The sequence below is a fragment of the Nannobrachium achirus genome (assembly GCF_963921795.1).
Source record: "Nannobrachium achirus genome assembly, chromosome: 15".
In the NCBI taxonomy this organism is placed as follows: Eukaryota; Metazoa; Chordata; class Actinopteri; order Myctophiformes; family Myctophidae; genus Nannobrachium; species Nannobrachium achirus.
The window spans coordinates 11153945-11169619 of NC_137822.1; the positions used below are offsets into that span (position 1 = coordinate 11153945).

The 15675-nt window shown below is 41.8% G+C and overlaps 1 protein-coding gene across 1 annotated transcript in view; it reads right to left on the minus strand.

The window, feature by feature from the left end:
• Nucleotides 1-15675, minus strand: part of LOC308299606 (uncharacterized protein) — a gene marked incomplete at both ends in the record, with an annotated part of 155105 nt that overhangs the window by 37393 nt on the left and 102037 nt on the right. Inside the window, 7 exons of the mRNA XM_080743401.1 lie at nt 324-548; nt 8272-8384; nt 9568-9631; nt 10179-10302; nt 12388-12408; nt 13896-13968; nt 15064-15156. Coding sequence (XP_080599527.1) covers nt 324-548; nt 8272-8384; nt 9568-9631; nt 10179-10302; nt 12388-12408; nt 13896-13968; nt 15064-15156 — 713 coding nt within the window. The remainder of the gene's footprint in view (nt 1-323; nt 549-8271; nt 8385-9567; nt 9632-10178; nt 10303-12387; nt 12409-13895; nt 13969-15063; nt 15157-15675) is intronic.

Genomic DNA, 15675 nt, shown 5'->3' on the forward strand with positions numbered 1-15675 from the left:
TTGTAGATCTGCTATTTTTTTTAAATTGTGACATTTTTAAAGCGAACATTGTAACTCAAATCTTTCTTTCTCCGGGTCCCTGGAACAACATATTTTGAGATGGGGGTCCATGATCAAATACATATATTTCTAGGGTTAGGGTAGAAACATACAGTATGTGTTTCAGAAAACCGAATACTTTTTTAGGTATTTCTCAGGTCGTAATGGGTCAAGACAAACATTTTAAATATGGATGGTGATACGACGAATTCTGCCCGACAGCAACGATATGTTTCATAAACGTTATTTTTTTCAAAACCAAAAACCCAGTCAGACAGACTCACCCGAGAAACTGCATACTGGACGGCCCCAGCGAGATGATGCGGCTGGCCAGCCCCTCCCCTTCCACCAGCGGAGGGGGCGTGGTCAGTTTCTGGGGTTTGACCAGGCGGCAGGTGATGCGCGTGGGCGCGGCGCAGGTGCGAGGGGGGATGATGACGCGCAGGCCGTGGTGCCGGCTGCCTCGCATGGAGCCTCCCCGCGCGTCCACCATGAAGCTCACCAGGAAGCTGAGGGTCCCAAACACAAAACACTACAATCAGGGTTCCCACACATCTTTACCAATTAATTTCCAAAACTTTTCCAAAACTTTTCCAGAATATTTAACCCAATTTCCAGGACTATATAACAATAATTCAGCTCAATAACGAGTGGTTTACTCCTATGCGCAATGCCCAAAGACAGGTAGTGCCAGTGTTCTCAACCTTTTCAGGCCGTGACCCCCGAAATAATCATATTTGAACTGGGGACCCCGGCCGGCACCCTGACGAGCACTAAGAGTTGATGAATTTTGTATAACAGTTTTATTTTCACAATTTCTGCCTCTAATATTTGACAATTTGGCCCATGTTTAATTTGTCATTTCAGAGGTATTAACAAAATCAATCACCAAAGACAATGCATAGCTATTTCCAGGACCTTCCAGGACCCATAGCAATCTTTTCCAGGACCTTCCAGGACCCTTGATAAATTCCAAAACTTTTCCAGTACTGGAAAAATATTTTTCTAATTTCAAAATATTTCCAGGAATTTCATGACCGTGGGAACCCTGGTACAGTCTTAACCACTGGTTGAAAAAGTACTAAAATGTTGTGCTGCAATCTAGAAAAATACTCTTGTTACAAGTAAAAGTCTGGTAATAAAAAAGAACTTGAGTCAAAGTACAAAAGTATTGGCATCAAAATAATACTTAAAAACCGTAAAAGTACTCATTATGCAGAATGCGTTGTGGATCGACTATTTTCAAATAGCCAAAGTTTAAATAGGGCTTAAGTTGTTAATGTATGTATTATAATAATATAAATCTACAAAGTAACTAAAACTTTCGAATAAATGTAGTGGAGTAAAAGTACAGTATTTGCCACTGAGATGTAGTGGAGTAGAAGTAAAAGTATACAAAATTTGAAATACTAAAGCAAAAGTATTAAAAGATTGTGCATACTTGAGTAAAATCGTCTAAACCACATTTCTCATCTCCCCTAAAGTTTCTAAATTTTTCAAACCTTTCTAAAATTGCTAAAATAGCTATTTTAGTTTGATTTGAAAATGGCAGATCTACAAGTATAAAATAATTATGGCTTGAGTGGTTAAATCATATACTCTGCTCATGTCGATTGAGATTCACTAATTGATTTGGACATCTTGAGCCATGAAGGTTTCAGATATTCAACTGCTGCTATTAAGATGACAGGGCTCCCGTCTTAAGGAATGTTGGTTTTGGTTGAAATGACGCTCACAAAGAAAAGAGGGGAAAAAAAGGAAGTACAGTACAACAGTCAGTTGTTAACTCCAGTACATTATGAATTCACAATTATAAAAGTGGTCACAAGCATGCAGCCTTATATCCATTACCAGTCGGTAAGCTTTAGAATGGATAGGTTAGCAGGACAATACCCAGCATGCATTGCACGACAAGTGGAGCCAAACAGACCTCAATCGCCATTCCACCCATATCCTTAATTATAGTTATAAGCATACATACTCACAATGCTTTATAACAATAATCATCATAACACATTTTATAATGACTTATAAGGTCAAGCATTATATGAATGCATTGTAATCAGCTTACAACACTGTATACTTAGAGTTATACGCACTAATAAGTACTCATAATGCAATCATAACACATCATAAAGCCTTTTGAAATGACTGAATGAGATCAAGTATCAGAATTACTGGTCACTCACAGATGTTTCCTCTTGGCCAGGATCATAGTGAATTATTTTATCATAGATATAATACAATATAATCATTTTACAATTGCATTAAAATATTTAAGAATGTCATTAAAGCAACCAATGACCACCTAAAGTTACTTAGGATCACACTATTATAATGCATTATAACAGTGATTATAAAATATTATAAATGATTATGTATTATTATGAGAATTACGACCCTTGCCACTGGATCCTTGCCATAAAGAAAATGTCTGACATTCTAACAATTATAATACTTACCATTATAAATGCTTTGCCTTTGTGTGCTATGATTTCTTTAAAAAAACTATGACATGTATATGTTCTTAACTATAATTATACAGTTTTATAAGCACATTAGAATGCATTAGGAGTATGTTTATAGTGCCTTATAAACATCTCTTGATAAACAGCTCAGTCAGGGGGAACCACCAGTCGATCGAGAGTGCTGCTACACTGGCGAACGATCTGAATGGCCTCTACATAAAGGTTCGAGGCTAAAATGCTAGCGTTAGCTAGCCTGGCAGCTGGCAGGGTGAGCCCTATTACGGACAATGGGCAGCCGAGAACACGCTCGTCTTCTCTGAACAGGACGCGAGGAGTGTGTTGAAAAGGGTGAACGCCAGGAAAGCAGCCGGCCCAGACGACGCGAGTCACGACCTGTGCTGATCTCCTGACGTCTGTATACACCACCATATCGTCGCTGTCGGGTGGATGTCCGAAACCGTTCGTTTTGTATTCATCATTTTTTTAAATTATTCAAAATAGTGAAAATAGCCGATCTACAAGCACACAACGCCTCACGGTGCGAGGCGTTGTGTGCTTGTAGATTGTCTATTTTCACTAGTTTCGTGCGACAGTCTGGTATGATGAAGCAGGGCTTTACTTTACGAAAAAACTTGGAGATACGAGATTTCCGCCCGACAAGTGACGATATTCAACCTCTCCCAGGCCCAATCCGTGGTCCCCACATGCTTCGAGAGGTCCATCATTGTCCCCGTGCCCAAGAATGCCCCCCCCAGCCGGCCTGAACGACTACCGCCTGGCAGCGCTCGCTGACCTCAGCGGCCATGAAGCGCTTTGGGAGGCTATAGGATCACGTCTTCCATCACCTTGGACCCAGTTTGCCCAATTTGCCTACCATCCAAACAGATCCACCGACGTCGCCATCTCCCAGATTCTACACGCCACCCTTTCCCACCTTGACAACAACAAAGAGGGACTGTTAGGCTGTGATTATTAACACTGTAGTCCTCCACCATCTTCACCCTAAATACTGGAGCCCCCCAGCGTTGCGTACTGAGACCTTAGCTGTACTACTTGAAACACCCACAACTGTGTGGCCAGTCAAACGTCATTGTAAAGTTTGCTGACGACACCGTGATAATGGGCCCTATCTCGAACGAAAACAGACTCCTCCTGAACGTGAGCGATCGCGGGACGTCTGTGAACAGAGGCAGAGGTCTCACACACCCTCAGAAATCAACATAGCACCAATGGAGAGGGCGAACAGATTCAAGTACTTCAAATACCACAGAGACAGTGGCAAAAATGCCTGTACCACCCCAGGCAGCTGAGGAGATCTAGTCACAGAGAAGGACCTGTAATCTTTCTACTCAGCTACAACCCAGAGCACCCGGGCAAAGGCCATCTCTACGGTATGGAAATGGCCGTTTCCAGGATCTGCAAGGACACCACAGGGAGCTCCCTCCCGTCTCTGCAGGACACATACAACAGCAGGTGCTTGAGTATTAGGACAAAAAGGATCATAAAGGACAAACAACATTCCAGAAATATGTTTTCCCTGCAGCTGTCAGAGTCCCGATTGAGGACAAAGTAAAAATAAATAAATAAAAAAAGCGGAAAAGAAATACGAAAAAATTTAAATAAATGAAACAAAAACTATATGCATAATGTAAGAATCCAGAGCAGCTACTAAAAATATACAATGTACCGTACATAGCCAAGTGAACTAGACAAGTGCATTTGATGTGTATTGTCTTCTGCTTTACGGCCTTAAGAGGTTCATCATACCTGCCGTTCTACCTGTACTTTTAAAGAGTTTTGTACTTTTTCTGGTTTTCATGTGTCTAGGAGGTTGACAGTACTTCATTAGAACCCCTGGTGTGGTTGTTATGAGCAATTATGTATTCCCTTTGTATTTAGTTTTTTTCCTGGAGGCTGCCACCTTGTAGGTCAAAAGTGCCAGTCCAGAAACATAGATACAACTAGAAGCAGTGCTCTTCCGAGCACAGGTCTCCACCAGTGCAGGCGTCCTGATGGAGCTATAATAGGCCAATGTAAAAAGGGTGGCATGTGTTCTTTGCCAATCTTAGACCTTTCATGGCAATCGGATGCTGCATGCATGATTTGAGGCATTGTGTTCCAAAAATGTGTTTCGCTAAAGTCTACCTGCTGGTGGTGCTGTAACAGGCCAATGTGAAAAGGGTAGAACTGGTTCCTTGACCTAGTGGGAATATGTGTGGCAAATTTCACAGCAATCGCAAGCTGCGTTGACGAGCAATCCTGCGAACTTTGGAAGCCATATTTGCCAATTAGGATGGAATATGAAATAGCAGATGAAATAGTCTTGATCACTTGACTATAGAGATAATGTGTACTAATTTGCGTGATTGTTGGAGAACATCTGATGGAGTAATAGCAAAGAAAGTGTTTTACAATAGTTGGCCTCCTGGTAGTGCTATAAAAGGCAAATGTGAAAAATGCATGGCAGAAGTTTATCCGTAGCCTCTAGGGAATACGCATACAAAGTTTTCCACTTATCAGTGGAGTTAAAGGTAAAAACACAAATTGGCCTGTTATAGTTCCACCATGAGGCTGATTTGCTAAATTTGAAGTGGCATTTCTTCCTCTGCTTAGTGGGAACGTGCGTGCCTAATTTCACCAAGATTGCACGCTGTGTTCATGATTTGAGGCATTTTGTTCAAAACGGAGCAATCCTGCAAACGTTGGAAGTTAATTGTAGCCAATCAGGATGGAATATGGAAAATCGGACAGATCCATGTTGATCACATGACTGTAGAGATACTGTCTACCGATTTGCATGATTTGTGGACAAAATCTCTAGGAGTAGTGTAAATAAATGTGTTTTGCAAACATCAGCCTCATGGTGGCGCTAGAACAGGGCCATGTGAAAAATGTTCTGAATTGGCATCCAGGGAGTGTGTGTGCACAGTTTGGCAGAGAACAAGCCAACGGTGCCGGAGATTAGCTGGTAACAGACGCACGGACGCACACACACACGGACGCACGGACGGACGGATGCGAAAACATACTCTCCATACCATGCCTTCGGCTGGTGGAGACAATTACATCATAGAATCAAGCCTCCCCTTTTACCAATCACCCAACATTGTAGGTGTGGCTAACTTCAGCTGGGTCACCACCCACCATGACAACCAGGCATACTTAATGGACTGGTGGGTGTGGCCACATAAAAACCTAATTTTAACTCTTTCTGTACACTTCTTTCTTTTTTTAATCTTCCTCCGTCCTAGTATAGTCATCCTAGTATAGTCATAATAGCTGATAATCATGTTTTAGAGGTGGAAAAAATCATGGCACCCCATCTTTAACGTTATTTTTATATAATCTATATTTTTCTTATTTTAGTTTATTTTAGTATTTGTATTTTATTATCTTGCAGTTATATTGTATTGTTGTGTTAGCACTAGCACAGTCTTTGCGGGAGATGTCCCACCAAAAGCCCCTATCAGAGTCGGTACCGCAGTGAAGAGCTATCCACCGCGGTGTAGTCTTTTTGAGTCATAAAACTACAACGTTACGTCATTACTTGCGGTGAAGAGTCCCGACACTTTACTTTCATACAGATAGGCTCTTCACCCCGTTCACTGATTGGTCGATCTAGACCAGTCAGTCACGGTGAATAGGACTTCACCGTGACTGACTATGATGGCCTCCACTTATTTTCTCACTTTAGGTGGATAGCAGATTTCACTGTTTGCACCTGCATGAATGAGGGACAATATAAACCCCACTCGATTCTTGATTCATGGGCTTCATAAAGTATCACCATGTCCTGGCTGGCACCCATTCTGTTTGCAACCATTATCAGTCACTTTCGCATAAATAATGACCTGTAACCTGCTGTTAATAAAACGAGCTCCTGCGTGATACATTCACAAATATATTGGATTCATTAGGAGGGTAAGCCTTTTAAACAAAGCCCAGAGTCCAGCTACAGCTGGGACAAAGTGTTCCCCATGATTTATACCAAATCCAACGTCCTTGCACACTGCCACAGAACTGTATTTTATTAGACCTTTATTTATACGGGCAAATCCCGCTTGGGAATACAAAGTACCCCTGTCCAACGTAGCAGCCGTACAAAAGAAATACATAAAAACAACAACAGAAAAGAACAAGACAATAAAAGCAACACATTACAGTGTAGCAAATAACACCAGTAAGACTCCCTAATTGGGAGATGCGACCGTCAGGTCGCAGCGTGATTTTAGGGCAAAATGTGTAGGAGCAGTGTCCAAAAATGTGTTTGAAAAAATCGGCAGATGGTGGCGCTATATGGGACTGATCCATGTTGATGACATGAGTGTAGACCATACTGTGTACCGATTTGCGTGATTTTAGGGCAAATCTGTAGGGGCAGTGTCCAAAAACGTGTTGAAAAAATCGGCCTGATGGTGGCGCTATATGGGACAGACCCATGTTGATGGCATGAGTGTACACATACTGTGTACCGATTTGTGTGATTTTAGGGCAAAATCTGTAGGAGCAGTGTCCAAAAATGTGTTTGAAAAAATCGGCCTGATGGTGGAGCTATATGGGACAGATCCATGTTGGTGACATGATTGTAGAGATACTATGTACTGATTTGCGTGATTTTAGGGCAAACATCTGTAGGAGCAGTGTCCAAAAATGTGTTTGAAAAAATGGGCCTGATGATGGCGCTATATGGGACAGATTCATGTTGACGGCTCTCTTGGCGCCGCCGAGGCGGACGTGTGGGTACCGGCCCCGGCTCTCCCGGTCGCTCCTAGCCCGAGTTACGGCATTTTATGTGCACTGGCTGCAGCGGTGGTGGAGATATGAGTTGGGGAAAACTGTGACGTGACGGACAGACTGACAGACTGACCGACAGCCGGTGGAGGTTTTGGTAGTAACTGCGACCTAACGGTCGCAATAAAACATTAAAAGCACAGAAAACAGACAATAAAAATATACTTGTTAGGGAAGCAGTTGCTGTTTCACCTTTGAATAAATATGTCAGAAATTAAATAAAATCGTCCTCCTCTCAAGAGAACCCTGACCAGCATTCAAGACAAATACAGAAGTTGCAGACAACACAGCAATACACAATACGATCTGCAAAGGATAATGAATGTGGTGAGCCGGTCATTGATTAGGTCTTTAGGTCTTCATCACCCTGAAGGGTTTTACAGTATTTCACAACAATGACAGGGCGCTGCGCGCACCATTCATTATCCTGCTTATTACAAGGCTACTTAATAAGGCAATTAATATCATGACCCAACAATGAAATGATTATGGTAAAGGAAAATGGCTGATTAGATCATGCCACGTGCACCCAGCACAACGCTGTCTGCTCGCAAAACTCCGGTAGGAAGTGTTGCTGCATTGCCTATTTCCCCTTTTACTGCATTGCCTATTTCCCCTCTCAAATGTTTTCAAAAAATTGTCATAGTGTACTGTATAGCTGTAAAATGACATTGTGCTGTTGTTTATATGGCTCGGCTGCCATGTTGAACCCAGAGCCGTAGAATGGAGAGAGTTACGACACTTACGTCGACTCCCATTGTAAGCGTGGAAAGCTATGGAAGCCTAGCTTACTGGAGCCTGTTCTTATTATTAGCGAGCCTTTGCTGCTCTTCAGCCCCGTCCGCCCCCATTATAACCGAGGCATTTTCACTCGCTGGTAAGTAGACTAAGTAGACGTGCAGAATACACATATTACACAGCATCTAAAAAACTCTAAGCGAAAGTAAGGCAGTTCAACAGAAAGGTTTGTTACCCGGTATGAATGGGACTGGCCACTGGGCTGACGTTGTCCGACGTCTCCGTAGCAGGACTGCTGGGGATCAGAGAGTCCTCGTCGTACTCCTTTGGTAAGGGGATCGGCGTGTGCTGAAGAAGACAGAGCCACAATCGGTTTATTGCACTGGTTCTCAACATTTTCAGGCCGCGACCCCCCAAAATAATCATATTTTAACTGGGGACCCCCCCACCCACCCTGACGAGCACTAAGAGTTGAGGCATTACATTTTGTATAACACGGTTCTATTGTGAAAATAGCGGATCTATCGGCTATCGGCTATTTTCACAATTTCTGCCTCTAATATTTGACAATTTGTCATTTAGAGGTATTAAAAAGTCCTTAAATTGTCACTTTAGAAATGTGCAGATACAATCTATACACTTAAACTTTGTTGGTTTGTTTACTGTTGAGTGAGAAAATAATGTTTCACATTAAGTTAATCATCTGGGGACCCCCCAAGATAGGTTGAGAACCACTGGATATTGCACCGCGTACGTTTACACATGCTCATTACGCCATGGACGCACGCACGCAGACAGGAAGCAATTTGAGTTTGGTTGGGTTTATGATCAAGCGAAAACACAGTCAAAGAAATAGGGAGAGAAATCTATAACAGAATGGAAACAATATACACTACTACAACAAGGCATATTCATAATTAATAAGAAATCAGATGAATGCACTGACTGACTGTACTGCAGCATACTGAATCTATACATAATGCACAGAATACACATCTGAACATGAATAATACATTCTAACTCAGCTGATAATATGCATTGTTAATAATGTACACAGTATTAGCAATTCAACTGTGTTTAATTAACACTAATTGTGAAATGATTGTTTGAAATTCTGTAGAAAGAGAGAGACAAAAACAGAGTGCGAGAAAGGGAAGCAGAGAAAGAGAAACAGAAAGAGTGAAGGGGGGTGGGAGAAAGGAGAGATATAAATAAAGAGGTGGACAGAAAAAAAGAGCAAGAGAAAAAGGAAAGAGACATAACATTAGAGATATAACAGAGAGAGAGAGAGAGAGAGAGAGAGAGAGAGAGAGAGAGAGAGAGAGAGAGAGAGAGAGAGAGAGAGAGAGAGAATAACAGGAAAAGTATAAATGTGATGTACTGTATGCACAGTGTGAGAGTCATATTCAGATATTCATTCAACTGGTGCTGAACCAGCACAAATAGACCCAGGCTTACTAAGCGCAATACATCCTCTGACCATAATACAGTATGTTCATTGTTCATAATATGTTACAGCAGCTACGCATACCTGATCCAGTAGAACTGTCTCTGGAGAAACACAAGGAATTCTGGGAATGGCAGGAGAGTAGGGCCTAAGGCACATGGAATGAGAGTAGAGGTATTAGGGTCAAAGATGTAAGACTACTGAGATGCAGTTTCACTTTGATTATTGCTAAAGTACGTTCATCATTCATGTCATGTCTCATGTTATCCCATAGTGATCACTATGACACGTGCATGTGCACACTGGCACATTAGGTACTTTTTACTCCAATGCAAATATTTGAAAACTTCAATTACTATGTCTTTTAGATCACCGTTTCCCACTGGGTCAGGACCCATCCTTGGTCTTGGTTTCCTACATTGAGTTTTTACACAGTTTTCATAATCTTTTTTATAATCTTTCTTTTTTTTTCTTTTTTCATAAATAAAATAAAACAAAATCTGGGGAATTCCATAAATTAGAAAAAACAAAGAAGTGAAAATAGTGAAAATATCAGATCTACAAGAACCCAACGCGTCGCATCGCTTTCAGGGAGGGAGACATCACATTTCTTCTATGGAACACAAGCTAAAATTTGAGAACCACTGACTTTAAGATAATTTCGAAAATAGCTCCATGGTGCGCCGCGCACTTACGTGGTACCCAGGCCACCCTCAAACTCTCTGAGGGTCTTCTTAGGCGACAGGAAGTCATCGTCCTGGTCCTTGAGGTCGTCTAGTTTCAAGTAGCGAGCTCCGTCCATCCCCAGCAGCTCGTCTCCTGCAAGCAACACACGCATGTAAGACGACTGGAGACTGATGGAGGACCGACGGGGGACAAATCACAGACAACAACAAGAAAACAACAAGAGAGTACACTGCAGAAAGTATCAATCTTAATCTGAGTTCAAAGTTGACATTACTAGACTCATATTTCCGCCATCAGTGGATCTCGGTTTTTGGTCCAAGAATGGCTAACGCTTCTTTGCACTCCGTTTGTATTTGTACGACGATGTCAAGTAAGCTATTTTCGGTGAACGGCAGGCACCATATCGTACAACAAAGAATCAGAATGACTTCAGAATCGTCTAGAGAACATTCTAATCTCAAAATGACGGTGCCTCGCCGTTTGGGGAATAAGCTTGAAACAAAACCTCCCCTATTAGCAAAGTATTGTTCTGTGATTTCAGAGCACTCCAGTACATGTGGTTGCACTGACACTGACCAGTGGGAACTTAATTCCGTCTTACTATTTATATTATAAATAGTCATGTCATGTGAAGCATGACAACAGTGACGACAGTGTGTGAAGCATGACCAAAAGCTTCACTTTTACTGTTGTGCGAAGGTTGACAAGAAGCAGGTTCACTTTGCTGGCAAAAAAATATCTCGGACCTTGAACAATAGTGTGTTGCCTATTTAATAGCAACCACAATAATAGGGTTGTTCAGATGGACATTTTTTGCAGTGTAATGAGCCGAGATTGTCATCACAGCATCTTCCTTCCCGTCCCTTCATGATCCCAGAGAAGCGATGGAGTCAAACCGAAACAACAAGTAGAGCCGATGGAGTGGAAAAAAAGAAGCCATAGGTAAGACAGTGAATCTTGGACGTGATTACAGACGCACTGCATGGACGACAAACTGCAAGGCACCTGCTGACAGCATGTTACTGAGCATGCTCATTGCTCATTAGAGATGGAATCACATGGAGTCTGTCTATAGGAGAGAGTAACTTTGTTATTTAGGGCAGTGGTTCTCAACCTTTGGGTCAAACTATTTTGGGGGGTCCCAGATGATTAACTTAATATGAAACATTGTTTTCTCACTCAACAGTAAACAAACCAACATAAAGTTCAAGTGTATACTGTATGCACATTTCAACAATCTATGGCCTTTTTAATACCTCTAAAATGACAAATTAAACATTGGCCAAATTGTCAAATATTAGAGGCAGAAATTGTGAAATGCAAGGCGTTGTGTAGATCTGCTATTTTCACAATAGAACCGTGTTATACAAAATGCAATTCCTCAACTCTTAGTGCTCGTCAGGGTGGGAGGTCCCCAGTTAAAATATGATTATTCTGGGGGTCACGGCCTGAAAAGGTTGAGAACCACTGATTTAGGGAGGGATATTGTCGAGGGATTTGACAATTTTATTTGTTTTTCTAATTAGTAATTATGCTACGCACAAGCAAGAGACGGGGGTGTGTACTGTGTAAACAGCCATTGCGTTTGTGTTGTTTGCTGAGCAGCTTCTCGGCCGTGGCCCTGCCTGTGTCTGTAATTAGGTTATGGATCAATTAAGCTCCATGAGCTCTCATGTTTACTGTTTAAAGTAGCAGCACCAAAACATTTTGTTATCTTTTCTTTTCTGAGTCTGATTTTCCTCAAATGGTGAAATTCGGTAGTCCCGTTAACATGAGTCGGAGGAACAGATGTAGACAAGGAAAATGTCACGGTCACATGCCAGCGAACGACCGATGGTGTTTTCACATTAAGCTTGGACAAAGTAGAGTAGAGTAACAGAGTGGGGGGAGAGAGAGAGAGAGAGAGAGAGAGAGAGAGAGAGAGAGAGAGAGAGAGAGAGAGAGAGAAACCCCAACCCAAGAGAGAGAAAGAGAGTGAAAGAGAAGGATAAAAGACAGAGAAAAACAGAGAAAAGGAGAAATAGAGAGAGGGTGGAGATTAGAATACTGTATGAGAAGATGGGAGTCAGAGTAACGGACTGTAAAAAAAAAACAGCAACACGCAGAATCGCAGATCGAGAAAATGAGAAAGTTGCAATTGCAATGCAAGGCACACGTTCACGACGAGCCACCGGACAACCGACAAAACAGACAGGTACAGTACAGACACAGTCCTACCTAAGGTTAGCTGGGCAACCCCTACAAAACAAATGGAAACAGGTCATTATGTCCAGTCATATAGACGGTTTCAACAGTCTATTGGTGCTAGTCGACATGCATGCGGAAAGCTATGACAACATCCGGTCGACTGTTTAGGTATCGCAGGTTTTAGCTGCTTTCCAGAAGTCTAATTTCCCATGGCGACAGTTACAGTACTAACCGAATGTTGTCTGGACTGTTCGGGGTCGCTGTGTTATTGCTTATAGCCTGAAACCATCTATATTAATAATTCAACTCTTGGTCGTGTCGTCACGTGCTTAATGGCACAAACAGTCTTCTTTCACCATGACACAGAGTCATAGCTGAAAATGACAAGATGGATATAGAGCAATAGATTTGAGCAATAATACACTTAACTATAGAAAATCTTCCTGGGCGGGAAAAATAGCCAATCTACAATCTCGCAACTTGACCCATTGTGAGCTTGTAGATCAGTTCTTTTCAGTGAAGAGTTTTTTGGTGGAGAGGGCCAAGAATTAGACCTCTGGGGGGGACCTTTGTCAATGACATATATAAGGGTTTAAGTTTGTGCTATCATCAAATATTGTTACTGGTGAGCACACCAGTGCCAATATCATGGTCCTGCACAAACTTGAGTGTATTATTGTGAATATACCACAGTTTCATTATCAATATTTATGATTGGAAGTCAAGACAATGATGACACAAACTTATTATGAAAAGCTGAATCCACAAAGAAGAATAGTTCCATCGTTCCTTTTCTAGCGCATCCAGGTCATCGTTTTTAGGCGGGATAAACCATTTTATTCAGCCCATTTGGGATACTTTTGGTGCAGGCTGGTCGTCGGTTTTAGTGCTGTGTGCTTGCGTTATTGGGGAATATTGGTGTTTATTAGATTGCATCTCAGCCCAAATTAACCCATTTAGGCCTAGAATTATTGAATGCTTTAACTATTGAAAAATAGCAGATATACAAGCTCATAGCGCGGCACCGAGTGCCACGCTGCGAGCTTGTACAGTAGATCTGCTATTTTTGAAAAATCGTGAAAATGTGTACACATTTTTCAATACATATTTTTCAAAGCAAACTCAAATGTCTGCCTCTGGGGGGTCCCTGGAATAACATATTTTGAGATGGGGGTCCGCAGCCAAATAAATGTAATTGCGGGGGTCCTTGACGTGAAAAAGTTTGAGAACCGCTAATTTAGAGGAAGGATTTAGAAGTCGAGTCAAAGATCGGGTCAAAGATATTCAAAGACTTTGCACACATTTTCATGATCTTTTCAAAAATAGCAGACCTACAAGCTCGCAGCGCGGCACTCGGTGCCGCGCTGTGAGCTTGTATATCTGCTATTTTTCAATAGTTAAAGCATAAAATAATGGTTAAAGTGGCTCAAATCTAACGCGACTCGGGCGCGTTCCGGGTCTTTTGAGAGTTCAAACAGCGAGGTTGGAATTAACTGTGGTACAAAGTGCTTCGTCTGCAGCCAAATTTGCCAGCCTACCCTCGTCCTCTGAAACATCCAAAATCTCATCCACTGTCTCAGGAAAACTCATCCGATGCTTCTCTGTTGTGATCTGCGGAGAGAGAGACAGACAGACAGACAGAGAGAGACAGAGAGAGAGACGAGACGGATAGACAGCGACAGAGAGGAAGAAACAGACATGAGAGGACAGAGGGAGGGTGGAAATGACACACGTGATTTATTTTCTCCACAAGCATGAGAGTAGAGCCAGACTGATACTGTTTTTTAGGTTTTTTTGGGAGCACAACATTCCGAAAGAAATATATCGTCCGATTTCTTTTTTTAAATATACGTATAAAACTTTTTTTGCACTTTTTTTTTTGATTCCTCAAATGTGTTTGGCAAACAGATGTGACAAAATATATGAAATGGAGGCAGGATATGTTTAACAAATATATTAACAGTATTGTCCAAAATTAAATCAGTGCACTGAAACAGTAAACTAAATAAATAAATAGTTCTCAAAAATGTCCATGTCAAGGCCCCCGAAATTGAAATGTATTTGATAAGAAACTTGATACAGTATGTATTTGTGAATTTGTTTGTCAACATATATGAGTGTGTGTGTGTGTGTGTGTGTGTGTGTGTGTGTGTGTGTGTGTGTGTGCGTGCGTGCGTGCGTGCGTGCGTGCGTGCGTGCGTGCGTGCGTGCGTGCGTGCGTGCGTGCGTGCGTGCGTGTACCGGTATATAGCAGATCTACAGTAAAAGCTCAGATCGAGGCATTTTGTGAGCTTAGGACAGGCTATTTTCAAAAGAACGAAAGTGTTTAAACTGTTCCGTTATTTTGCCAGGGACCACCTGGAACCACCCCCAAAGAACCCCAGGGGGACCCCAGACCACATTTGAGAACCAGTATTCTAAATTACCCCAATTATCCTTTTCTGGATTATGATCTACAAAAAAAAAAAAATTGGATAAATACTGTACAGTTCATACTGACTGTATTCGCCGATACCGATATATCTGTGATAGTCCAATATCGGAGGATAAAATCGGCCGGGCTCTACATGAGACATTGAAACATGATAAATGTTTTGTAGCAGAATCCATCGTTTGAAAATACCAGTCATACTGTTAGTCAAGGTTGCATGCTGCCCTGCATGAAGAAGACATGACATTCATGTGTGAAGCTTCTGTGTTACTCACAGCAGACACTGACTCCTCTGTGACCAGTTTCAACACATCAATTACAGAGATGTAGCCAAGCCGCTTAGCAATGCCCAGGGGAGATGTCCCATTCTACACAAAGAAAAATCACATGTTTATCACACACGGTATACAGCTATATTTAATGCCATGTTTTAACCACTTGAGCCCTATATCGTCGTAGGACGAATAGCTAAAATAGCCGACCAAGAAGGTTATAAAATCTGCCATGTTATTTTCTGAACATTTAGAAATGTTTGAATTCTTTAAAAGATATATATCGTCGCTGTCCGGCCGATACCAGCCAACACCCTTTACATCCAAGTAACATCCAAGTTTAAATTACAAGTTCATTGGATCCTCACACTTTCTGCCTTAGCCATAAATCATAACTTCCAGGAGAAGTCGCTAATATTCGGACGTTATGTCTCTCCTGGAGTTATAAGGGAGAGTCATAGGGGTATCACTGGTTGAGCCCCAACGTCCATACTCGGCTCAAAACATGTACAAATCAATAAGGTGCTCACCGCATCGTCGAAACAGCTTTATATCTACCGATGAGCCCACTCGCTGGCATGTGTTAGTCCATATGTTTCTAATAAATTCATGTTT